Here is a 26,193-nt window from a genome sequence, read left to right on the forward strand (position 1 = left end):
TGCAACTTCAGTTGACTTCTTGTCCTTGTTTCCTGGCTGAGGGCCAGAAACACTCACTTCTTGTTCTGTATATAAAGAATACAATCACTGGGAGGCTTTATAGGGCAGGATATATCACCTAAATATTTTTTCAACCACAATGTGTCCGTTGCACTCTCAAAAACTGCATGGGGTGTCTGATCAGATTTGTAATGTTTTTCACTGATCAGACAGCTCCTGCGTACATTAAAAGCTTGGCCAATTTTAGACTGTATTTTTTTAGGCAAAATTCTTCTATGGCTGCTTGTGTTTAGACAACATTTAACATTTGAGAATATTTGCATCTTTTGTTAAACGAAAGACAGGGTTTTATGGAAAAATACATTTATATTTCGCAAAGTAAGGTATCACAAAATATCGTTTGGTATCAGTACAGAAACTCAGGTATTATATTAGCATGTGTATCGCAAAATGTCCATCAATACCGAGCCCATAATGGACTTAATGGAGGAAGACATCACGGAAAAGACAATGAGCAAATGTGGAACTTATGACAACCAACCTCAATCAAAAACATGTTGCTGCAATTGCATACTGAACTTCATATGTTCCCTACATCAGTGTACAACCTCCATAACAGCCACTTCAGCTGTATATTATTTAAAATTCCATGTTACAGTAGCTACTAAGACGAAATGTTGACTTATTTAGCAACAAATCTTACAACAACAAAGTGCACACCATAATTTTACAACATGTCATGTAATTTTTTTTTTTTGTTTTTTTACACAAAATTTCCATTGCCATATGTTGCTGAGCTAAAATTAATAGCAGTATCCATGGAGCTGATGTATAAAGTATAAAAGTATAAGTATAAAATTCAACTATGTATTTAACATTTCAAATACAGTACCTCTTGATAACAAGTCACAAGATGTTTCCAAAGGACTGATCCTGCACGTTAGGGTCTCTGGTCTTACTTGTGGTTTCTGAGTACTTCCTCTTTACCACTGGTATTAGTATGACAGCCTAGACCAGTCTGATGGAATAAATAGGATAACATCTAATAGAATCGAAGTAGAGATAGCTTAAATTAGGAAGTTACCTGAAGTAAAGTGCAAAAATTCTCAAAACTCAAAGTTGCATGGCGTTCTTGACCAACAGTGTCGTCCTATCTGTCTTTGGCTCAAACCAGGGCAAGAACACCAATTGTTAAAATACTGGTTTGGCCACTTAGCTCTCATCTTCACACAACTGACTAGAAAAGCTCTGGACTGCAGAGTTGCTGGAAGCCATCAACTTTAACTTTACATACTGTGCAGGAAATAAGCCACCAAACCAACATGGACATAACCAGACCAGAGGGCACTCAGCTAAACAAAGAAATAATTTCTAGTTGAAATGGATATCATGGAGATAATCTGATTTGTGTAATATTTTGTCTGTTGAATCTCAAGTCCTCCGTAGCTACGATATTCTTTTTAGCACTTTCAAGAAGTAATTGGAAATTTCATCATCAAAGCACATCTTTCATAAAGTACATCACACAGTTTGACATCAAAAATTGTTTCTTTGTTCCCTTTATGATTACAGAGGAGAAACTATTTAAAGAACAATGGTTGGGAAAAGTAAAGAAATGGAAAAAGGGTAACAAAGTAGATTCTGCACAAGTCAAACCCACAACACATTTGCCTGAAACTGCAGACTAACCTCATCTACATAGACCCACAGGATAAAGTACATCACAGTTACAATCTCAAGTTAATAAACCAGCAAGTCTCTATGTTGTTAGTTCAGAGGAGATCAACCACAGCTGAAATATTAAAACTCCCAAAAGAGGCTGTAAAATTACAATAAATACTACAGTAAGTGTGTGTAATTGTGTCAAATTTACCTCTAAACCATAAAAGGATGGGGTCCTAATGGTTGTAGTTGGCTTTTTATCATGATTATGTAGCCAACAAACATTGCTTTAAGCAAAACAATCTGCATGCTGCTGAAAGTGATGAGATGAGGAAACAAAACTAAAATGATCATCATATCACAGGAGGAGCTGAGCTTCAGGCTCACAACAAGCACTTCACTCTACACTGATTTTGTCACGCAGAAAATCAACTTTCTGCAAAAATGTATTGAAAGCTGCAACTAACAATTATTTTTTTATTATTATTTACATTTTTCAACCACTTTTTCAATCAATCAATTCATAGTTAAGGCTATTAAATGTCAAACTCATTATGAACAATGCTCATCACAAGATAGTACAAAGTGGTGCCTTCAAATCGTTTACTTTGTCCAAAATCCAAAAGTATTCAATTTAAAGTGATATGAAATTGAAAAAAGCTGAAAATTAATCAATAATCAAAATAGTCTGTGTAACACAATTTTTGTTTCTGGGTAGTGAGTGTTATTTCCTATTTGCTTATGTTTAAAAACTATAGAAAATGGCTATTATTCCCTTCAAACTTTGCTTTTGTGACCAGGACAGTGATATTTTGAAATGTACCTATTTCTAATGGGAAAATGTGCAAATTTGTACATTTTCATTCACATAAAGTCAGAAAAACAAAAAGTACAGGGAACAAAAAACATGTAAAAAATTTGTTACACAGTGTTATTAAATACATAGTAACTGGAGATGTAAAGCTCAGCACTGTTCAAGGTTTCCTGACTGGTTGATCATGCTACAGCAACAGTATTGAGTCATATAGTGAATACTGAAAATTAATGCAGAAAGGCATCAAATTGACTCAATAAAGTCTTGTTAAAGTAGAAAGCTGAGAACAAGCTTGAAGCAGCATCCATGTCAAAGGTGAACAGATGCTCCATTTCTTTTTTTCTGGCTTCTTAAGGCAAACTAATCAATGCTATAAAAGACATCTAATGCCTGTTGACTGTTTGACCCTGAACAAAGTTCATCTGAGCTGAAACACATTATTAAGTCATGTTAGCATGGTTTTAAGGCTTGTCCTGGGTTTTTAATGCAATGCAGAGCATCTCTGAATATTTTTTACAGAATTCCCTCTTATTGCAGTGTTAGGTAAAGGAGGGTTTTGTACTCAAGACTGATGTTTAACATTGAGGCTACAAAGAATCATATCAGACATACTGTATGTGCTCAAAGATGACAAGCAATTGCATCAGGCAGCACTAAACAGGGTTGACATTTATTTTCATGCTTTTATTTGACTGCAAGGTAAAAACAAATTAGTTTATATTGGAGAATTTTCTCCAATTCTCTCAAATTAGAAAAGCAAAGCCGTGAAAAATATCTCAGATACAAAATTTGGAAGTATTTAGCTACATGATTTGAATTAAAATGGCTCTCAAGCCTTGTCTGAGTTTGATTTCTGTCCCTCTTGTCCATGTAACTGAAAGTCCCAACTTTCAGTTGACCCTGCATGCACACAAACACACACACACACACACACACACACACACACACACACACACACACACACATACACACAAACACACACAGGGGTTTTGAGTTATTCTGGCTGATTAGACCTCTGCTCAGGTTGAGGTTGTGCGAGGCTACGGTGGGTATTTGGTGAAGTCCAAACTCTATGAGAGTAAAGGGGGGCGTCAATCAGGCAGTGTGTTCACACAGTCCTGAGAGGAGGTCTAATCAATCAAAGTAAGGGCACTTATGTGGGTTGACCAGGGCCGTGCACAAGCAGGCTTTCAAAAACTGATGTTTTGTTTTCACCTTCAGCTTTTTATGGTTATACATTAAAATGGTATTTTTTTTTTACCAAAACTAGATTTTAAACTAGTTGAAAAACATTTTTATCATATAAAACCATGAACTAGAGAAAACTGCTGCTACTGAGACAAACTACAATTTCAATACCTTCCCAACCCAGTTCTATAAATCATCAACACACAAGCATGAATTCCCTGATTATTACTGACACTTACCAGTATTTTAGCAGCAGTATGCCTACAATAAAACTGAAGATTATGTGATACTGAGGACACACTGTGAAACTGAAGTCTTATTAAATGAACGTGTTGTGATGCCTGGCTGCCTGCCTCTGTGTGCTGCAGTGTAATTCAAACGCAGCGAGTTGTCATGTTTAAGGCGACTGATTGATGTCGTTAAGCTAAATGGTCCATTTTTAATTCACTGGGCTTCTCACAGGGTTTGTGTATCTGCTGTCGACAAACTGACGCTGGTTCCTAGCGGGGTTGCTGAATCTGTTGATCATGAAAGTTAAACCTATAATGACAGTGACTGCGAGCTGGAAAAAGCGTTTGTTATTGTTCACTGTGGACTGAGTGGTTGAGGAGAGAACTAATGAGATACAAGTGTGAATACTTTAAAGGAGACAGAAATACTACGATGGACACCATTAGGTGTTAAGTCCTCGTACCGAGTACATGCTGACTGAAAAATCAATCAAATCTTTTCAATCACGTCTGTCCAGCGGGAGTGTGAAAACTCAGAGGGCAGAGCTTATGTAGCAAAATACAAGTGAAAGATGTGAATAAGATGTTTTCATGGCTTGGCTTTACAATAATTACAAAAAAGAAATTAAAGGCAAAGCAAAACTGCTCTTCAATACCACTTTATTTTACAGTTTATCTCTCTTAAAGGCCCTCCACACCCATGGTCCACTCACATTGGTGTTTTCACTTATTCTCCCTCATTAGACCTCGCCTAAAGCTCACATAAGCCTTCTATTTAACGAAGCTGCTCCGTAGGCAGTCCCAAAAAAAAGAGATGTCACAGTTCTGATGTGGGTGATAAATGAATATTAATCAGAGCTATCACAAACTGTAAATGTTGTATGACTTTACAGTTTGTAGTCTGGTGGTGTGATAAATGTACTAAAAATTGTGATGAAACTCACTTGAATAATAACTTCTACATTTCTAAACACATTGCATCAGTGTTTCTATGGTGACCACACATAATTCGAGTATATAGCTCTGCCCAACTTTAACTGAGCAGAAGCCTAATTAAGCAGAGTAATTTCATCAGCTCTCATAAGCTGTTGCTTCACGCTAAAAACTTGCTCTTATTTAACTCGCAGGCTGAGAAAATGGACAGAAACATTTATAATAAAGGACTTGTTGGATGCATCTGGAATCACTTATTGGCAATCAGGACTGTTTGTAAGTTGCTGTGTTGAGGCTGACAGCTTTCTCCAGAGCGTAGCAGACGATGGTCCAATCATCTCGGCTAATTTAAAACCTCGAGTGGTGGAGCTTTGGAGTTGATTCTAATTAAACAATAGCTGTGCTAAATTCGTGCAACTGATGATTGAATTTGTATTAATTTTCCTACATAATGATCAATCCGGTTCTTATCAAAACAACATGAGAAGCATTTCAAATACAGCCTACAAACTCTGTCCGAACATGCAGTAAATCACGGCTGTGTGTCATCTTGCTTTTTTTTTTTTTTTTTTTTTTTTAGAGGAATGCCTCATAATACAGCTACCTCATTGAAGGAGATCTTGTTGTTTTTCATCTTCTGGGGTGGGCTCTTCCATGTTTTCCCAAAGAAGTGCTGGTGATTTCTGTCAAACAGGGTCACTCGCAGCTGGTATGTCAGATCTTGCTCCAAATCTGACACCTCCTGTGAGTGAAAAGGGAAGACACTCAAATTAGAAAAGTCACAATTAAACCCCCCCCATTATCCAACCTCTCAGCAAACCCTCATGACTGAGCGTCACTCAAGATATTTATACAAGATGCAATACACAAATATTCCACTAATTAACACTTAATCCACTTAAAACCTGAATTTAAAGTGTGGTTTATTTACACAACACTTATTAAATGGAGGCAGCAGGCAGCAGCTGTGAGACAAGTAAGCATGCAAATTTGCAGTCCACAGAAACGTTTTCTCTAGTATTATAATATGTATATTTATATATAATATAGTCATTCTTGTGTATATTTCTGAAGATTGTGGTGTTTTTATCCTGTGTAAGTACACTGAGAGCCACTAAACCGGAGCCAAATGCCTTGTATGCATAGACATACTTGGCCAATCAAGATTATTCTGATTAAGATTAACTGCAGTGGTGGATTATCTCTAAGGACCCATAACATGCTAACATAGGTCTTTTGTATTGGTGCTTCTACGTTTGATAATACTCCCGTTAAGTCATTGTATGCACTGTGACGTACAGGGGCGAGATAATATTTATGTTCATGTAAAGACAGTCTAAAGTCAGTAGAGTCTACTAATTACTCAAATTACATACTAAACAGACTTTATGTGCGTTAACCACCGCCGCATCTCTGCTGCTACATCTCTACCAAGCTAGCGTGAGCTGCGGGCAGTCACCTCCGGCCGGTGAGCTGCGGTGAGCCGGCTGAGGCTGAGCTGGAAGCCGTGGGACCGGCTGGAGTGGCTGTCCGCGGCCAGGCGGACTGTCTGGCTGTGCGGGGGAACCAACCGGCTGCTCTCGAACACTTCTCTCCAGCCCTCCGCCATGGTGGATATGTCCTCTGTTTTTACCATATTCTTAAGTTAACATAAAAATGAGCGTGACATCTGAAAAATCAGAAATGTAACGCACAAAGTGAGGCGTTACTGTGAATATTATCTCTTCCACCCGTTTAGATTTTCAAACCCGCGGCCGCCATATTGTGATAGGATTCTACCATCTAGTGCGCAGGGGCTAACCGAACAAATCAAATCATTTCATCAGGAGTATTCACGTGTAAACAAATAATACAAATAGCCAGAATTAAAGATAAAATAACGATATTAAGGCAGCAAGTCGTGTTACCCCGAAGCAGAACATATGAACAAAATTTCTTAATCGTGATATTTGATCCTTACACCCTTTATTTGGTATCTTCCATTGCGCTGCATCAGTTGCTATGGTAATGTTCACGTTGCCATGCAGGTCCTCCCTTAACTTGACAGCCGGTGTAGTCACAAGAACGATTCCTTTAAATATATTGTCATTTTTCATATTTTGATGGCTACATTTTATATCCACAAGCGTAAATGTTCTAAATCCTCTCCTCATTTACTGCCTTTGCTTGCAGAAATCCTGCAATGATATATGTAAGGAACCACAAAAGTGCCTTAATACTGTCTCCACACTCAGAACTTATTTATGTAAACATGTCATTTTTATTCATATACTTCTTACTGTCTTCAGTTCTTTTTGTTTATTTATTTTGTGTATTATATATATAATTTTATTTCTGTGCTTTTTATGTTAATCTGTGACCTTTATGGATTTGTTCAACTGTTTGTTTTGTGTGATGATTTTTCTTGTTTTTGTGTATTATTTGTGTGTTGTGTATTTAAAATTTTGACAAAAACACAAAATATATATTTTTATTGTATTATATTTTCTATTTCAGCACCATGTATATTTACCATAATGCAAACTATTGCAAACATAAATAGAATTATTAAAGAATAAATAGAATTATTATTATTATTATTATTATTATTATTATTATTATTATTATTATTATTATTATAATGATGATGATGATAATTAGTAGTAGTAATGCAGTAGATTACATTAGTACAGTAGTTACATTAATATTAACAGGAAACATCTAAACTGCTCATTTAACTTAAATATTTAAACTTATAAAAGATGGTCCATTACAATAAAAAAGGGTCTGTGGACCATTTTTATAGCAAAGTGTGAGATAATTTCCTGTGACTGGCTGTTAAAGTTGCATGTTCAGACCTTATCTATCCCATTTTCCTTGATGACCTACTTTATCTGACTTTACTGTGTCTGGGAGGGTGAATGAATCGCTTACTGTGTGAAATGGTTGGCCTGCAAATGAGACAATTTCCCAAAAAATGTCTGATATAGTAGACCCAAAATGGGATGATGCCTCCATGAATGTAATGCTGTACATGCTTCAAAAAGACATTACAGAAGATTCAGGAGAAGCCCTTCAGACAGTCGAGAGGTTAAGTATAAAAGGTGGAGGGCGATAGTAAGAAGGGCACGATCTTTGTATTGCTTTAGGTTAGGAGTGTTGTACACGATGAGTTCCTTTATGTGGCTGCACTGCCGGGTGATGATTGCTGACAGCACCGCAAAGTTACAGAGCTCCCAAAATCACACTGTGGGCCATTTATCCCGTAAGAACTAGATTTTATTCTGTGGGTAGAGAATATACTGTAATATTGCATCACATTTATGTTGTGGAACAAGATATTCAGCTCTACATGCTACAACAAGAAATTTCTCAACAACAGATCTTACTCGAACACTCAGAGGTGTCATCCACTCCTCCCATTTCAGAGGGAAATATTACATTTTTACTCCACTACATTTATACGACAGCTATGCACTAATCGAGCACATCATTAGGAACGCCTGTGCAATCTAATGCAATTCAGTACAACAGCTCTGCCATAAATTCTACTTTTACAAAGCTTATACATGTTGTGTTTTTGTTGACATTGTCAGAAAGAATGCATTATATTGAGAAGTTTTATTAATATTTTGCTCCTCTCATGTATGTTCATACAGTGGACAAAATATTAGGAACACTCTTCAATATAATGCACTCCAGTACACCACCACCATCCACTACAATCTCAATAATAAACATAATATTATAATTATTAAAACATAATTATTAGCTTTAAATTGACCAGCGACAACATTACAATGCTGTTTACACATGATTGCACTATAATAATATAAAACTAATAATGACCTAATAATACTTTATTACTTTTACTTTTTTTACTCTTGTACTTTTACTTTTTGAATGCAGGACTTAGGACTGCTTTATAGTATCACTACTGATACTTATATCTCAATTCTTCCTCCAAGACTCCTCATATAGAAACCATACCAACAACATCTATCTATCTATCTATCTATCTATCTATCTATCTATCTATCTATCTATCTATCTATCTATCTATCTATCTATCTATCTATCCATCCTGCAGCAGAGACATTAACAGATAATCACCACTAGGGGGCAGCAGCGTGTGTGTGTAAACAGCGCCAGCAGGAAGAAGAAGGAAGCGGTAGTTACAAACCGTATAAACTGAAACAACAATGTTCAAACTCTTCGGGAAAAGTAAACCTGTTAAAATAAGGAGTTGTAATGAAAACAGAAAATATGGAGTTGCGGCAAAAGATGTGAAGGAGTTGCTCAAAAAAGGCTGTAAATTATTACAGGTGAGTCTCCGTGTGTTTTCTTGTAGTCTGTCTTAAGTAACAAGTTACAGCTGCTTCGCTTTCTCTTTCGCTCTTGGGTTAAAAACAGAAAGGTGAACACTGAAGGTGAACAAAAGGAACATACATTTATTACATTGGCCACTTTAGCAGCTGCATAAGTGACTTGTTTGAACGTATTATCAGTTTTGGAGCGCGTTAAGTTTATCTAAGTGATGGTCCTGGGTCATCTTCACTCAAAAAGCGATACAGTGAGACTAATTTCTTTTCACATCATGTCCAGACAAACTGACGTGTTTCTGACACAGTTATCTGAATATAAGATAAAACTAAACACACAGGATGAGAATTTATCACAGAGACAAGCCAGAGAGAGAAAACACACCAGTGTGGCTAAATGTAATGTTTACATACATAATAATGATTATGTAATACAGCCCGACCGATCCTGGATTTTCGGCCCGATACCGATACCGACGATAGGGAGTAAAAAAATTCCGATATCGATTTATCGGTTAATAATCTTATATATACAAGATATATACATAAATGCCCATGTTTTGCAATGATCCTTCAAATGTGGTTATCAAACTCTTGTTACAAAGATATGTAATGGAGGCAGGATATTCTACAGTTTAACAATGAATTTCATTGTATAAAATAACATCAGCACACTGAAACAGTAAACTTCACTGAGAATTTAATTATTATAAATAACTATAAATAAAAAAACAAAGAACAAAAAACATATGTACGTATAGCCTATATTAAACTTGAATAAATATATATGTCGGTGCACCACATATACACTGATATTGATATATATGTGATAGGCCGATGATATTGGCTGACCTACATATCGGTTGGGCTCTAATATATATATATATTATAATGAAAATCATTTTAACAGTATTCCATTATGACCAACCGTGTGTCAGCCACAACATTTCATCTTCATTCAGAGGACATCGCCTGCCCTGCAGCACACAGTGAAAAAACTCTCTATACCAGAAAGAAAAGGAAGCGTTGGAGAAAAAACCTCCTCTGAGGCCACAGTTGTTGTACAGTGACTTTGTTCAGTATGTGGCACAAGATAAATACAGTATATCCACTTAATCTGAACAGACTGTGTCACAGATAACTCTGTGATGTAAGGCAACATTTCATCAGATATCTCTGTATTCTGTCATCATAACTCCTGTATCTCCAGAGTGTCTGCACATCCTGTAAAAATGATAAAACATTTGTCATTAGAACATAAGAGTCCTTGTGCACCTCTGGGAAGGCTTGTATTACACTAACTTTGTTTGTCTATAGGTAGCCATCACAGTATTCACAGTGTTCATAGTGTAGAACAATGAACGAGAGATATTGAGCCTTCCCTTAGAACAATATGAAACTAGAAAAAAGAACAATTAGATGAATACATTTTCCTGAAATAGCTCCAGACTTGTGCTGCTGTCTCCTACACATTAATTGAAATCAAGTTAGCCCACTTAATAGACACAATGTAACACATTGTAATTTGGGTGTGCATTTCACTTGACTTTAAATAACACATTTTATTATTATGATAATATGTCTTCATTTTCAGTTGCCACTTTCTGGTGCACAAGTTTGTTTGTATTCGGACGGGACGAGGGTGACGGAGGAATTCTTCAAGACTCTGCCCGACAACACTGAACTTGTTCTTCTCTCCAAACAGCAGACATGGAGTGGAGGTAGGTAGAGTGACCCCCAGTACCAAATTAAGTCAAAGGCTTCAGCTCTAAATTCACTGCAGGTCAAACCTTTATAACCTCCTGTGCTTCTGATAAACATCAGTTGTGTGCGACATCGGTCAGTTACTGGACACGGACCAGCACGCCAGTGGCCTCATCGAAGCAGCGAAGGGGCTCCTGTCTGATGAGACGTCTCCTAAGAAGCGTAAAATCCTGACTGACCTGCTGCTGAACCTGGAGGACAGATCAGAGCTGGAGACCAGAGACGAGGATGAAGACTGGTTCACAGGTACTGAGTGCTTTCAACTAAGCGTTTTTGTACGCATCATGGCTGCTCTCTGTGTGCGTAACATTTTCTAACTGGTTGGAGAGATGTGAATGACACATAGGTCACAAAATGTTCAATGTATTCTAACATTGATGTGATTTATTGCTTCAAATTAATTTTGCAATTGAAACAAGTTGAAAGTCTGTAGCTGAGTTTGTTGTTAAGTGTTGTTGCATTTCAGGTATTGACACTCGATTCAAGACAAAGTCTGCCTACATGAAGTTCAACTGTGAAAGCAGGATACGAGGCTACCTGAAGGAGGTAAGTCAACTGATACTCAGCAGCTTTAATTTCTATGAATGAATCGTCTTCAGTCAGGCATCAGTCGTGACGTGGAAGTTTGGTTTTCTGTCTCGGTTCCCAGGTGAATGGTGCCACCAAGGACCTACGGACAGCTAAAGCCAGGGCAGAGTTTTTGAAGACATCAAACCACCTGGCAGAGATGCTGAAGTCAGCCAGGTACAACGGCTGCTACTTTGACAGGACTGAAAAGGAGCCAAATCGCCTTTGTACTCGGGAAGGATGGTTTACCTGCCAGGTACTGCAGAGATAAAAGCACATACTGAGGTGTTGATAGATCAGAGCTGAATGAACAACAAAAACTAATGCAGACTTAAATGACTGTTGAGATCTGATACAAAAACCCTTAAACCACCACAGGCTGGTACTCATCTGCTCCACTCATGGATCTCTCCAACAGTCTGGGAAGAGAAATGTCTTGTAGTACGAGCAGCAATTCAGACAATTTGAAAGTTGTGTAGAGGGCACTAAACTAGGATCATCCCAAGCCAGACAACACATAACTATTATTCCACGAGACTGACCAAATGAAAATTTGCCAAATTTAGACAACATTAAGAAAGAACTGGACCTGTTTACTCCTCTTCCTCAGGGATCATTTGACCTGGATTTGTGCCAGTCTCTCCACTCCATCAACCCCTACGGCAGCCGAGAGAGCCGGATCCTCTTCAGCACGTGGAATCTGGACCACAGGTTGGACGCCCCTTAGCTGAGTCAAAAAGTCAAAAAGAGGGGCAAGTCAAGTCTGGCTACATCCTGGCTGTGGCTGCCATGTTTAAAAATATTTGTCTGCATCTGCACAATTTACTATAACTTCTGCACATGGACATTATGTTTAAACTAATCAGTATCCTAATGACTGTTATAGCAGCCCTGATAATGAATGCTTCCTCAAAAGGCACAGAATCCATGCTTCCCCACATGAAGCTAACATTTCATCATCTCGCCTACAGGATTGAAAAGAAGAGGACGATCATTCCCACTCTGGTGGACACTCTGCAGAATCACAAGAGCACCGACATCGATCTGAGCTACTTCTACCGCCTGCTGTTCACCAGGGAAAACCTGAAGCTGGTGCACATCGTGTGCCACAAGAAAGGAGCCCACGACCTGCTGTGTGACACCAAGAAGATCTTCAAACAAACCAGAAACACTGACAAAGGAAAACAGACGGCCAGAGGGAGGAAGAGACGCTTGAGATGAATATTTTTTAAGTCTTGATATGTATGTAACAACATCATGTATTTACACTGATAAGTTATGTGAATTATCTGTCGATTGTAGCGAGGTTGGATGACCTTTTTACCTAGTTTAATTTTTTTTTACCTATTATGATCGGCCATTTGTTTTAATTACAGCTAAAAAAAAAAAAAAAGACAAGACCTTGAAATCATGAAAAACATTTATTTGTTCTTTGCGTTGGCACAGTGATGTAAAATGCATGAATTGATTACAATGACTGCTTAAATTTATGAGGCATTCATTCAGTCAGAAAGTTGCATAGGAGAGTATGAAAAGTGTTAAATAAGGCATGAATTTAAAAGACAGTAAAAATATATAACACACATTTGATTGGATGGTCAGAACAAAAAGCTATATACAAAATACTACAACACATGTTGTTAATGCTAGTGCAATTGCTGTTAACCTCAAAAATCAGAGGACTGGATTAAAAGTCGAGCCTAAATTATCTCCGGTTTACACAGAAACCTCAATATTTTTGTTTTTTCATGTGTAATGTAATGTTATTTTGAGCTGCATTTATATATATATATATGTATACTGTATATATATAGACAGAGGTGTTATATGTTAACAAGCTGCCAGAGTGATGACAAAACTTGAAACTGAGCACATAAAGATGATTCAAAGAGGAATATTAGACACTTGGTGAACAATGGAAGAACCCTGCTGACATTCATCAACTATGACATTCTGATATTAAAAGCTTTTATTTTGAAACTGCTCTTTGGCGTGAGTATCTACATTTATACCTTCTGAAACATATCACTATGCTGCTTTTACCGACATGACACTTTTGCATTTTTCCATTTAAAATAGATTTAAGGGGGAAAATCAGCCGTTTTGAAATTTGCTATTTGTTTGTTATTGCACTATGTTTGGCATCTCTCGAGGCTAATCTCCAACTGCAAACGTGGTACTCCAATTCAGAGGCGATAAATGATGTGGACTGATTTGTCTACATAAAGTGCTGTGTCAACACACCCTCACACTTCACCCACACACACACTGGACCAGGGGTGGTGTGAGCGTAAATGCTGTAATAAATAAAACAAGCACTATTGTACATGTTCCTCACAGGTGGCTACTTTAAAAAAAACAATCGAATTAAATAATTCGGGTATCAGGCCAAATGTTACATGTATAAAACTAAAAAGTCGTACATTTAACCATTAAGAAATCGCTTTTGAACTCTTGACAAAGTGCTGGTACACACTGGTGGTAAACTTCAACAAGTTCTGGGATGCTTGAGTTTTAGGGGTCAGGACACGGTGGGGGTCCTGGTACCAGGTTTATAAATGCACCCATGTAATGTTTGCTTTACTGCTACAGCAAGTTCACGTTAGCTTCCATTACTCTCATGTCACAGCGGGCGACGTCATCACCCGTGACCATAAGCACCCAAACACCTGGCAGATTGGTAACAGTCTTGTGATTTTAACCGTTGACAAGGGGCTGATTGAACGCAGCTTCTCGATAGGAAGTTTTCATTTGGCCACTTTTTCTTAAGTGCTGAAAGGTTTTATGTCCTCCCACAGACGTGACTTTGAGTCCGCCACAGTCACCAGTGCAGTTAGTCTTCGTTAAGTGCCCTCTCCGTCGTCTTGCTGCGTGCTGCTGAAGCCCACCTCCTCTTCGTCGCTGTCCTCTGGTGCGTAGTAATGTCGTCTCCTGTTCTCCCTGTGGACGCGGGCGGAAGTCGCTGAAGATCTTTGAGGGAAATCCTGCAGGATGAAAGACAATGTCAATGTCATTTTCAGTGATTAATGGAAGGCAGTAAAACAAAGGCAACATTATTCTGGGACTCGAGCTCAAAATGTTATGGGCAAATATTCTCTAATATTACATAACATGTGCAGGGCAGAGGATGTGTGTTAACTACAGTAGAAACAATGGGGTTGATGAATGTAACTGGCAAACCAGGCAAACACTTCACTGCAGCAGGGAGGAGGATCCACTAGAGTCCTGCAGCAGCAGCTTTTAGTTCATCTCGACTATTTTGGTGCATCTTAAAATCTGTAAAAATGTAAGCTTGACAGTTCGTTCTCGACCTTGGAAACAGCAGTCGACAATAATCTCAAGGTCCGCTTACGTGCTTATTCGGGAGCTTGTGACTGCATCACACAGCTCTCACCAGCAGATTGAATTCGCTCAGTTGCCGTGGAGCTGCAGATTATCCTGGTTGACTTAAAAGTTGAGCTTGACAGCTCATTCTGTGTTCACGGAAATCATAGAAAGTTTAAACATCTACACTTCTACGGCAAGTACGCAGGCTCAATCTGCTGATGAGGACCATGTGATTCAGCTAAAAGCTCCAGAAAAAGCCAGCAGGCAGATCTTGAGATGAAATAGTTTTGTAAACTTAAATGTAGATTAAAAATACTGCTGGTAGAACATAACCTCCATACTGTGATATCAGGGTCTGAGCTAAGATCTGAATTTGACAACTTGTATTATGTGTCAGGATTAAAATTTTCTGCGCTTTTATACACGGCATTCAGTAGTTAACTGTTTAGTCTGTGTCTTTCGGACCGCTCCTAAATTAGCCGTTAGTTTCAAGCAACATAATCAAACTGTTATGAGATTTGTGAGTTACACCGAAACACCTCACCTGCACAACCTCCAAGTTTCCAAAGAACTGCTCCACAGGGAGAATCTGGTTACTGTCATCATCTGGGAAAATGTTTTTGCCTGTTTCTTCATAATCCATGTCCTCAGACTCCTGTTTGTCCCAGGTGCCGTTCAACCTGCAGCTGTCCCAGTCCGGCCCCGTCCTCAGCTCGTTCTCTTTACCCTCCTGCCCTCCCAGCTGTGGCGACGCTGAGCATCTCCTCCTGCCGGCGGACTGGTGGCATTCACAGCTGATGCGGGAGAGACTCTCCAGAGGACCGGCTGCTTTACCGTAACCTACTGAACTGCTCTCTGCTGCCGAGGACGTCTTTGGACTTTTCATACATTTCCTCCTCGTAGAAGAAGCCTGTGACGGAAAGTCAAAGACAGGGGTCAGGATGATGTTGAGCTAATAATGAATATCCTTTGGTCTTGAACTTGTGCACTTCATCATTACTAGTAAGGGCACAAGACATTTTTGAGATTCCCTTTTGTCAAATATTTGCATTGTTAAAGGTCTAGTGACTGAAATCTTGGCCTCATTATTACATACTTGCAGTAGACCTAAATGTGCAGAGCCTTCCTTTCTTCAGATTTGACGATTTTTCGCATTCTTGCACCTTCACATTGTGTTGAGGGTGATTTTACAAATTTAACAACTGTAAAATCTTACTTATAGCTTCTGTTCAGGCTGATTAGTGATACAGGTCCTAGCAGGAGCCATGACATTTCATCTTCAGTCTAAACATTTATAATAGTCTAATTAAAGAAAAATATGTAAAACCTGAACCTTTTAACAAGTTAATTAGAGAGGAATTAATTCTGCAGATACTTTCAATAAGAGACAGTCCAACAGTACAAAGTTAAAACAAACCTTTCTGGAGTGTTTGGCCTCAGAGCCCCTCTTCCTCTTTCTGGGCTTCATGTTGCCAAGTTGACCAGGCATCTGCAAAGCAACATAATGTGGTTTGTTCAATCTACTGTGATAATACTTATAACTATAGCAACCAGTTAATGTAAAGGTTTGTTTCAACCGACAGGGAGTCACAGCAGTTCTAAATGCTCCTGTTAAGCAACTACTGCGCTATAATAAAGCTAAAAGATCAAAACTGAGCTAAAATATTAACTTAATGTATCATTTGTGAACCCATCACATCCAACATGGTGTGTTTAAATAATGCAATTCTTTTTATTTTATTATTACATTTGCACATTACATTTACTGTTTATACTGTCAGCATTTTTGCACATTCCCAGTTAATATCCTGTAAAGTATCTTTTTAATCTAACAGCTCTTTTCTATTATAATATATTTTACTTATTCTGTACTGTAACATTTTCTTACCATCATATTATTTAAGATCACCTGACTTTTGTGGTAGTTGTATTTTCTCTTATTGTGCATTTTTGATTGTTATGCACAACAACGCCAAGGAAAATTCCCTCCATGTGCAAACCACCTACTTGACAACAAACGAAGTAAGTGTTTCTGCATTTATTGGGTGTTTTTCTGTGACTCAACTCTCAGCTATCCAGCTTTGAGAGCATCAATATGTTGGAAGTGTTTTCTTGAATAAAGTGCATAGCAGACAGTGAACAGAGAAGCTGGTTCATGGTATATCTATGTGTACATCTGCAGAGGCTGCATCGCATAATCACTGTCACGCTGTTTGACTTTAGCGTGGTAATGACGTTGTGAATAGTTTTAGCCCTATGCTGTAAGGTAGGAAACGCAAAGTCAGGAAAAGTCAAGACGGGAGATTCTTTTTCTTCACTTTATCAAAAGTAGTATGAAAAATGTGCAAGGGAAGATTTAAAATGATTACTTTTTTAAAGTCTGATTTTAAGAGGCGGATGTACGAGTAGGATTTGAGGGATCACAACTAGTTTGGAGCCGATGCTGGTCCAGTATTCAACCAACACAAGTGTGATGTGGAAACTTGAAGCCTCCAGAGCACAAACACCGAGAATGGACTTCACAGTGAAGTTCATAGCTTCAGATTCTTTCATGTGGGAGTAATAATCATTTTAAGGATTTTAACAAGATCATTTTACGTCTTGTGGAAAAACCTTATCAGACACACATTATTAGTGTGAGTAGAGTGTTTTATATACGTGTTAAAACATGTCTGAAGGGGATTATACAGTCGTCTGAACAGCGCCCCTGTAAACGATCCTCCGGCCGGCCAAACTCCGCCCAAAAATGTAACAATTTAACGTCACATCAGCCGTCAGTCACGACCTCAAGTCAACCCTGAACTTTATTCCACTAATGCTACTTTCCCACTCTGGTGGCGGCTCCACGTCTTGTTGAAGTTAAATTAGTGAGGTTAATTTCTGAGAAACACTAATATCTCGCTATAGCTACCAAACGCAGCTAGCAGCTAGTAAGGCTAGCAGGATAGCCAGGAGCTACCAGTTACTCTCTTAGCTGCCTGTAAATCAACCAGTTTAGCTTATTTTAGCGCTTACCTTGTGCATCATCTATCGGTGTAACGACTCTTATTCAGCTGCGGTGTTTGTCTGTCTTGTTTGTCATTAGCTTTGGCTGTAAACAACTGTGGTAAGTGTGGTGTGTCGTCTCCTCCTCCGCCGCTGCCGCTGTGTTTGTTTCCTGCTGCTGAGGTTCACTCTGAGGTCACACCGTCTCCTACGTCACTGCCCGTCATCAGCCGGACATCCCATAATAATAATAAAAAAAACATTTTACTATAGCGCTCACTCAAAGACACTTTAGGTAAAGTGTGGGTACAGTGAAGTCATGTCCTTTGTGTTATCTTTATTTCATTACTATACCTAATTGTTTTCTCTTATGGGAATTTATGGGAATATGGGAATTTATTAGTATTCACCCCATTAAGACAAGGTATCATAATGAGTTTGGATCTGGTCTTTAAATTGACATAATGGCGCCAGCCTGCTGTGTTTTATGGTGGCAGTTTTATCTTTTTTAGCTCATTAAAACACAGATTATAGCTTTTAAATGTCCACAGTGACGATTTCACTAATTGCACGAAAGCTTATTGACAAGCATGATAAGCATAATTTATATTGAAGGCGAACAGCTTTTCCATTGTAGTTGCCTATATGACGTGTAGAGACAATAAAGCCAGTGTGAGTTTGAGAGAAATGCAGTTTTAGTTTATTTCTAGTTTGTAATGTTTAGGTTTTGGTTTAACTCGGAGGGAGAAGAAGGCAGAAACTACAAACTGTAATTCCAAGAAATGTCCACAAGAGGGCGCGAAAGGCTTTCTAATGTCACCCTCTGTGCACTATTATTTTCATACATACATATATTATAGATTATTAATATATTGTATTTGATTAATATGGATACCTTATTGTTGCAACACTGAAGGCAGACAATCATATCAGAGTGTCTTGCAGCTTATTCATTAATAACTCCAAAAGAGTTTGACTTTGTTTTTTTCTTTAGATGTAGGCCTAGTTATAATTTTGAGACTATTTTTCTTGTCCTGTTTTTTCCACACGATGATCCTTGTAAAAGCTATGTGGGTAAGACATATTTCAACAAGAAAAACAGAGCACTTCTTAAACAAGATATTGTCATATCGTGATGGTGAAGCCTAATTGAAACTGTACCTTGCAAAAAAAAGAGTTTACTTTTAGAACATCAGTTAAATAAGATGAGACAAGTCACATGCAGATCACTATTACCATCTGATCCCTGTATGAATCCATTTCTGCAATAAATGTGCACCTGTGTCTGTCCTGTAGTCACTCTCACACAGCTGTGGATGTATTTTTATATGATCTGAAGTTTTCCTGAATGTTCAGGATGAAAACTGTGATTTTATTTACAGCGTAACGTATTAATAAAAAGTCTATTTACGCGCCTTCTGCTCTGTAATGTTTCTTTTACTGTATGTTGTGATCATGTATCTGTCTGTCGCCTCTAGCCAAGTTGCATATAGTCAAATAAAATGTGACAAAATAAATTTTGCAAGTTCATTATTTTGTTGTCTAAATAATTTATATGGTATTTTATTTCTGAATATTATTATTTCTATTCTTATGTAGGTACAGACTGTTTAAAAGCAACAAACATGTAACTGGATGGATAAACAGACTTTTTATTGCTTATAAGGAGGTTTAATTTTAGTTTGATGGTCGACATCAAATACTTGTGGACACCCGTTGTGTGTGTGTGTGTGTGTCTGTGTCTGTGTCAGAGAGAGAAATGGGAAACCGGCCGGTCCTGGATCAGTGTGGATGGTGAGAGGGAGGGGACATTGGGGACAGGAGGGGGTTTCAGGGTGTGAGCCAAACGTAGCCTGCAGCAGGTCAGTCTGTGTAGAGGGAGGGCAGAGAAGAAGCTCGGGGCCATGCTGCGCATCACTCATTATTGTCCTGCACCAAGAGACGACCTGTGACTCCACTGAGCGCCGTCATGGCCAAAAAGGGCCCCGGGGCCACTTCAGTGTCAGCGCTGTCACGTAGCCGAGGACGCAGCCTCGGATGTCTAAACGAGGAGGGACGGCGGTGGTGGACTCGACTCAGGCGCACAGTTGTGAAACACTATGAAGGCGAAAGCATCTGAGGGTCTCTGTGCGCCACAGTGAGAACCATGGATCACTTTTCCCGGAGAAAGCGGGTCGGTCTGCTGAAACCGCTGCTGAGTCTGTCTCTTGTCTTTGCGTCTTTTCTGATGATCCACAAGCTGAAAGTGGCGGAGAAGGATGGGGTGGGAGTTAAACATATGAGAGATGCTGACTGGTGCGGATCCGACTGTTTTTCATTAAAGAAGGGGGCTGTGAAAACTAGTTTGGGGAGCTCAAACTCTCCGGCACTCAGCAGCGATTTGGATGCGCAACGGGTCTCTAACGGGACTCCGGCATCCTGGGACGCGCAGGTTCTCAACTGCAGCGAGGACGCGACGGTGAGGACCAAGGACTGGTTCCGGCGATTGGACCCGAGATTTCACCAGTTTGTCCTGCATAGACACTGCAGGTATTTCCCGATGCTCATTAACCACCCAGAAAAGTGCACGGACGGAGAGGTGCACCTCCTCATGGTGGTCAAGTCCGTCATCGAGCAGCACGACCGGCGGGAGGCTGTGCGTAAAACCTGGGGCAAGGAGCACACCGTGGATGGGAAGAAAATCAGAACTTTATTTCTCTTGGGAAGTCCGACGACTGGTAAAGACACCAAGAACCTCCAGAAGCTGATCGAGTACGAGGACCAGATATACGGGGACATCCTGCAGTGGGACTTCATGGACACCTTCTTCAACCTGACCCTCAAAGAGGTCAACTTTCTCAAATGGTTCGACGTCTACTGTTCCGGGGTGCAGTTCATATTCAAAGGAGATGATGATGTGTTTGTGAACACGCACAACCTGCTGGACCTCATCGGCTTCAAAGTGGAGGATCGCAAAGAGGCCGACTTGTTTGTTGGGGACACCATCTCCAAGGCGATCCCGATCCGAAACAGGCAGAGTAAATACTACATTCCCAAAGAGCTTTATGATAAGCCATACCCCCCTTATGCCGGGGGTGGGGGGTTTCTCATGTCCTCCCAGCTGGCCAGGAGGCTCTTCGTGGTCTCAGAGGGCCTGGAGTTGTACCCCATTGACGATGTGTTTTTGGGGATGTGTCTGCAGAAGCTCCACCTGACCCCTGAGATGCACCCGGGCTTCAGGACCTTCGGCATCACCAGGCGCAGGGTGAGCCCTATGAACAGCGAGCCCTGCTTTTATAAAAACCTCATCGTGGTGCACAAACTGAGCGCGCAGGAGCTTCTCCGGATGTGGAGCGTGGTGCACAATGAGGACCTGGTTTGTGCGCAAAGGACCTCGATATGACTGTCAATTTAAACATGTTCAAACATGTAAATCAATTCACCAAAGCTGAACTGATAGATGGAAAACACAGAAGAAGACTCGTGTTTTTAAATGGTCATACTTGATGATTTTTACACTTTTTCACTGAATCTGCTCAGTCGTGTAGTTTGGGGGGTGGGGGGTTATTGCACCAGGCAAAAAAACATCATAAAAATATACTTTTCCATCAAAACAGTGTTCTGGTTGGACTTCCTCTTACTACTGTACTGTATGTTCTTCTACTTTGATGTTCCAACCACTAAGACACAACTCCGCAGTGTGTCAACACCAAAGAAATGTCTCTAGGTTTCTGATTCTTGGGGCTATTTCAGTCTCATCTCTCCGGTGTCTTAAGATACAAATTTGATTTAAAAGAAGGTATTCAGTTGTACTGGTTTAAGTGCGTGTTTGTGCAGGCATGAATAAGATTTGACGTGTTACTGTACATCCAAGTGTTCTACTGAAACTGCTGATTTTATCGTAATTTCTCTGATTTCAGGATTTCTGTCACAGTCCACTACACTCGCAGTACGTAGTGGACTCACTGCACTCGACACACAACATACTGGTGCATTTATAGCCGGGTGATTATTGTGTAGGGTGCTGAAATTATAACAATCAAATGATTTGAGGTTGTTGGGTTTTTTTTAAAAGTTAATATATTGTTTTATCTCAGTTTTTATTTTCAAAGTGTTTATTCATTTGTGTATGATTTTCAGAAACAGTCCAAAAACCAAAGAAGCTGAAGGGCTGTACAGTCATACTGTAGATTAATGTATGATAGTGTAAATAAAACCGGAGCTCTCTGTCAACATACTGAATGAATGTTGCAGCATTTGTTTGGTGGTGGTGAACAGCACGTTGCTTTGATATGTGTTTCTGTGTATGTGTCCTTGTATACTGTAGTGTTAGTTTCACCTGATTGTGAAACAGACGTACTGTTAGAGGTGCTAGTCGCAGCTAACTTTCACTTTAAATAGTATCTGGGATGTGAAACCACATTTGCAATGTTCAGCTTAATCTAGCTTTATTTAAACAAATACAGATACCTTTGCAGAAAAAAAATAGTTATTATTCAGAAAATACTGACTGCTACGCACATAAAAGCTCAACAAAATATCCACTGTTGCAATTATTCTCAATACAGAAACAAATTAAAGCCAACGTGATGAACTGGGAGGATAGAAACCAAATATACTCTTTTATACATCATCTATGTTGAGGTTGTTTACTCTAATAATACAACAGATAGTGCTATCACACAATAATTATAAAGAATTCACACTACTAACATAACAATTTGCAAAAGTATATGTAAAAAATCTCAATTTTTAGGATGTTTCTGTCAGTCGAGAGTTTCACAGATGTGCATTCTGACTTGGCTGTAGATGAATAACAGTTATATTACAATCAACAATCATCATCATAACACTGCGTAGTACAATATAAGTAGTAACATAGTGATAAAAATGCATCATGTGAATTATTGTCACGCTACGTTTCTCAGTTTAAAGCCACTGAAGTGCTTGAAACTGTTTGCTGGAATCAGTGATATTCAACAGAAGTAGTTCTACTGTTTACATTCATGTCCACTCTGCTCCTCTCTACATTTTAATAATTCTGTCGTCTCTCTTGCTAGACTAGTCGAGCATATAAAACTGTGCTAAAGATTGTCAGTAGGCATTCGGCAGGGAAATAAATTAAATCCATAATGTATATACTGGAAATTCAGCAGTGAAGCATCTTCCCTTTGGCAAAGTGCTACTTTATTCTTTCTATAATATATAACTTAAGACAAGAAATGAAAAGAAACATGTAAACAGAGGTGAAGCTGACAGTAAAGCTACATTCAGGTCGTCGATGGCTTTGGGACTGAAGCATTTGCAGCTGGAGTGTTGCCATGGGAGCAGAAAGTCTGCTTTAACTGAACCTCAACCTCATTCCCTCTCTCCTATCATTACTGCTTTACAAGAAGTGCTTGTATGAATCACTCACTTCTGATAAGATGCATTGATTGATTACATATTTATTGAAGAACTGATTGATGCTACGCTGGTTGTCTATGGGAGGCTCTCAACCTAAATCCCTAATCTATATCCTGGGTTTTACTGGAGAGTTTGTGGTCTAAATGCTGTTTTTACTAACATACAGAAAGTTTTTGAAGGTAAAATTGCCCATTTTTTACCATTTTGCCATTAAATGTTCATATTTTTAGCAGCATTAGACACCTTGTGCAGCTGTAAAGGGGCCACTCAGCCTGTGAAAACAGCTGTAAAATGTCTTCTATGGCTCTGGAGGAGCTTTGTCAAGTCTTAGATAATACCCCTCTGATGATGATGTCATCGCGGTTATCTCGGCGTGGGCTTGAACACACATAGAAAGCCTGTGTTACAAACTGGAGTTTATAAGTCGTGGGTATTTACCGGACAGACAGGGGTTGTGTCCAAAATCTCCCCCTCGTTCACTTTTTCACTACTCTCTTCATAACAGATACTCAGCAGTTTACTCTTAAGTAAGCAGTAAACTGAGAATTCGGACACTTGTGAATTATCGTCATTTCGCGTCATCACTGACAGAGTTGCGCAACAATATTTTGCACATCTATAAAATGTGAATTATCACGTTGTGGGATTGTGGGGTAGCATATACGTCACAAACATTATTTTGTTGTTCCATTGTGGGCACTAAGAATTCAGACACTCAAATAAAATGGCAGAGGGTAAATACAGTACACTACAGAGTAAAAAACACACTATGTGACTACATTATGATAAATGTAGAATCCATATGGATTAAAAAAAGTCTATCTCATGTGAGTCTCCCAGCTTTATGGAAGTGAAATACTATATCAATGGACTACCTCCATTTACGCTGTAAAATTTCTCACAATGAGAGTGAAAGGCTGAAAAATCAGTAAATCTGTAAGGAGATATCAGTAAACAGCAGTGTGCTCGTGTTTATTTTCCCAGTAGTTGTGTGACGCCAGAGGCTAGATGTATAGACAAAAGAGACAAAAGATCTAATCTCAGTGAGTCTAGATGTCTCGTCTCTGTGTGGAGTTTCGTATGACTAGAATTTCATTTGAGTTCATACAGTAAATCAAGTGTCTTGTTGAGTGAATATGTGACACAATTCTCACATATTTTTGTACTTTTTACATACATACAATCCTTCTTTTTCTCTTACAGTCTTAAAAAAAGATGTTAACACATTGGTGGCTTCAATCAAAAGTCTGTATTGGTCTTTAAAATCCTATTTCATACCTCTGAAACCTATCGGATGTCTTCTCTAAAAGTGCCTCTATGCAGGAACATGGGAGCAGGAAATATGTGGATTAGGGTCGGGGCTATTACAAGGGTGTTTGTTGCTGTTGGGTTCCTCCTCTGGGTGCTGGTGGGGGTTCCTAGGGTGCTTCAAACCAGTTTCAGCGCTTCCCTGGTATATGTCCTCTGGCCAGGGGTGCCAGGGCTGGGATCCGGCTACCTCTTCCCATAGGCCTGGCTCTGGCCCCGACCGACCAGGCCTGCTTCAGCTTGGCTCCACCAACAGCCCTGCCTGGACAGACACACACACACAAAATGAAAACCATTGTAAGAACTTTAACACAGAGGGAACTCCAGTGTTCTTGTGTATTATTTACCACCAAACAAAACAGCCTGCATCACCTCTGATTTGAATATAAACAGGAAAGCTTCATGCCGTCAGCAGCTGGTGGGGACGCAGCTACATACTGTGAGAGATGCTCTCTTTTAATTAATACTGTGAGGTTACTGAGTACTGTGGTCACATCACAAGGCTTACTTTCAATTTACAGTAAGCCACTAATTGTCTCCTGTAAACCTACTAGTGGAATTAGGAAAAACGTTTCAGTGATGGAAAACATCAGTGATGGAAAAAAGTACACAGAAAGTAAACAGAAAAAGTAGCAAGGCCACACTGTAAAATACTCCTGCAAGTCCTGCAGTGAAAATTGTAGTCAACTCTAAGTACAGAGGATTTAGCAACTACAAAAAAAAGCAAAAGCAAGTTTTCCCACAGTATTTCATAGCAGAGGTGGAACATCTCGCTTGAAATGAAGACAAACCTCACTAACATCATACAAAATGAATATACTTTTATGGATTTAAACATGAACATTAGTGGGGGAAAGGGCAGAGGTGATATTTCACACATCAAATGCCACATATTTACTGTGTGACAACTGTTCATGCTGTCATCTATTAAGTAGATTGATCAGGACACAAGATCTGGGTAGCTGGGGGACGCCCTGGGGGGGGGGGGGGGTTGTTCTTATACCTACAACACTGTTAACAGAGGGACTGATTTCTGATAAGCTGAGTAACAAAGAATAATTGTTGACCTGATGTTTACTGTCACAATAAACATTGTGTCATGATGTGGCAGCCTGTAAACAGACCTTGAGCAACTAGCTCTTTGCAGGCTGCCAAATCATGACTGTTAGAAATGCCACAGAAGGCAACTTCTCTATCTTCACTTCTGTACAACACAGTCAAAAAAACCTGAGGCCTGAGACAATTCATTAAATTTTTTAATTAACTATCTAAGCAGTAACAGTTACAACCACTACTATGATTGTGAAATATCACCAAAAATGGATATGCAAACTCCAAACGATATGTCACTATTTTTATATTCCTCATTCTGTACTCTGAGGCAGGAAAAGCTGCAACATGAAATTTTACCAACAAGGATGGGCACTTTCTTTGGCTCTCACACTGAGCATTGGGGAGGTAGGTGTAAGCAGAGGGACTATGAATGCTTTACCTTGTACTGGCTGGGTTCTCTGGGACACCGCAGTCCTGCGTGAGTTTTGTTTACAGCCGTCTCTGCCCATGAGGTGAGCCTTCCAGGCCTGGAACAGGGACAAAGTAGCTCAGTGAGTCGGTTCCTCTCCTGGGTACTTTCTCGATCGGGACAACCACGAGTGACTGTAGGCCCAGTCAAGGCCCGGATGGCTGCCCTCCCTCCCACTAACACTGCAGTCTTTCATTGGCTCTACAC

General features: G+C 39.4%; 5 protein-coding genes across 9 annotated transcripts in view; 2 read left to right on the forward strand and 3 right to left on the reverse strand.

Annotated features, from left to right (window-relative positions):
• Positions 1 to 6,614, reverse strand: part of nphp4 (nephronophthisis 4) — a 168,273-nt gene extending 161,659 nt beyond the window's left edge. The window contains exons 1-2 of one of the 3 annotated variants that reach the window (XM_044351856.1): positions 6,287 to 6,614; positions 5,432 to 5,575 (exon numbers count right to left, since the gene is read on the reverse strand). In XM_044351856.1, the coding sequence (XP_044207791.1) occupies positions 5,432 to 5,575; positions 6,287 to 6,463 (321 nt within the window). In that variant the 5' untranslated portion in view covers positions 6,464 to 6,614. The remainder of the gene's footprint in view (positions 1 to 5,431; positions 5,576 to 6,286) is intronic. The other 2 variants (XM_044351857.1, XM_044351855.1) reach the window with 2 other exon arrangements.
• Positions 6,615 to 8,932: 2,318 nt separating this feature from the next.
• On the forward strand, positions 8,933 to 13,117 carry dffb (DNA fragmentation factor, beta polypeptide (caspase-activated DNase)). The gene is made up of 7 exons (XM_044352234.1): positions 8,933 to 9,131; positions 10,723 to 10,849; positions 10,953 to 11,138; positions 11,359 to 11,438; positions 11,542 to 11,715; positions 12,070 to 12,170; positions 12,431 to 13,117. The coding sequence occupies exons 1-7, from the start codon at positions 9,009 to 9,011 to the stop codon at positions 12,678 to 12,680; spliced, it is 1,041 nt and encodes a 346-aa protein (XP_044208169.1). The 5' UTR covers positions 8,933 to 9,008; the 3' UTR covers positions 12,681 to 13,117.
• Positions 12,862 to 17,966, reverse strand: c5h1orf174 (chromosome 5 C1orf174 homolog). Its single transcript, XM_044352235.1, has 4 exons — positions 17,802 to 17,966; positions 16,204 to 16,275; positions 15,331 to 15,696; positions 12,862 to 14,443 (listed from the first exon to the last, which is right to left on the reverse strand). The coding sequence occupies exons 1-4, from the start codon at positions 17,811 to 17,813 to the stop codon at positions 14,303 to 14,305; spliced, it is 591 nt and encodes a 196-aa protein (XP_044208170.1). The 5' UTR covers positions 17,814 to 17,966; the 3' UTR covers positions 12,862 to 14,302.
• A 1,528-nt stretch (positions 17,967 to 19,494) lies between these two features.
• Positions 19,495 to 22,041, forward strand: b3gnt7l (UDP-GlcNAc:betaGal beta-1,3-N-acetylglucosaminyltransferase 7, like). Its single transcript, XM_044351196.1, has one exon. It carries the CDS (start codon positions 19,918 to 19,920, stop codon positions 21,151 to 21,153), a length of 1,236 nt encoding a protein of 411 aa, XP_044207131.1. The 5' UTR covers positions 19,495 to 19,917; the 3' UTR covers positions 21,154 to 22,041.
• Positions 22,042 to 22,172: 131 nt separating this feature from the next.
• The window catches only part of cep104 (centrosomal protein 104), a 35,171-nt gene continuing 31,150 nt past the window's right edge, over positions 22,173 to 26,193 (reverse strand). For all 3 annotated transcript variants that reach the window (XM_044351194.1, XM_044351193.1, XM_044351192.1), the window contains exons 21-22: positions 25,957 to 26,044; positions 22,173 to 24,726 (exon numbers count right to left, since the gene is read on the reverse strand). In XM_044351194.1, the coding sequence (XP_044207129.1) occupies positions 24,596 to 24,726; positions 25,957 to 26,044 (219 nt within the window). In that variant the 3' untranslated portion in view covers positions 22,173 to 24,595. The remainder of the gene's footprint in view (positions 24,727 to 25,956; positions 26,045 to 26,193) is intronic.

This window comes from Thunnus albacares, chromosome 5 (assembly GCF_914725855.1).
Source record: "Thunnus albacares chromosome 5, fThuAlb1.1, whole genome shotgun sequence".
Classification (NCBI taxonomy): domain Eukaryota; kingdom Metazoa; phylum Chordata; class Actinopteri; order Scombriformes; family Scombridae; genus Thunnus; species Thunnus albacares.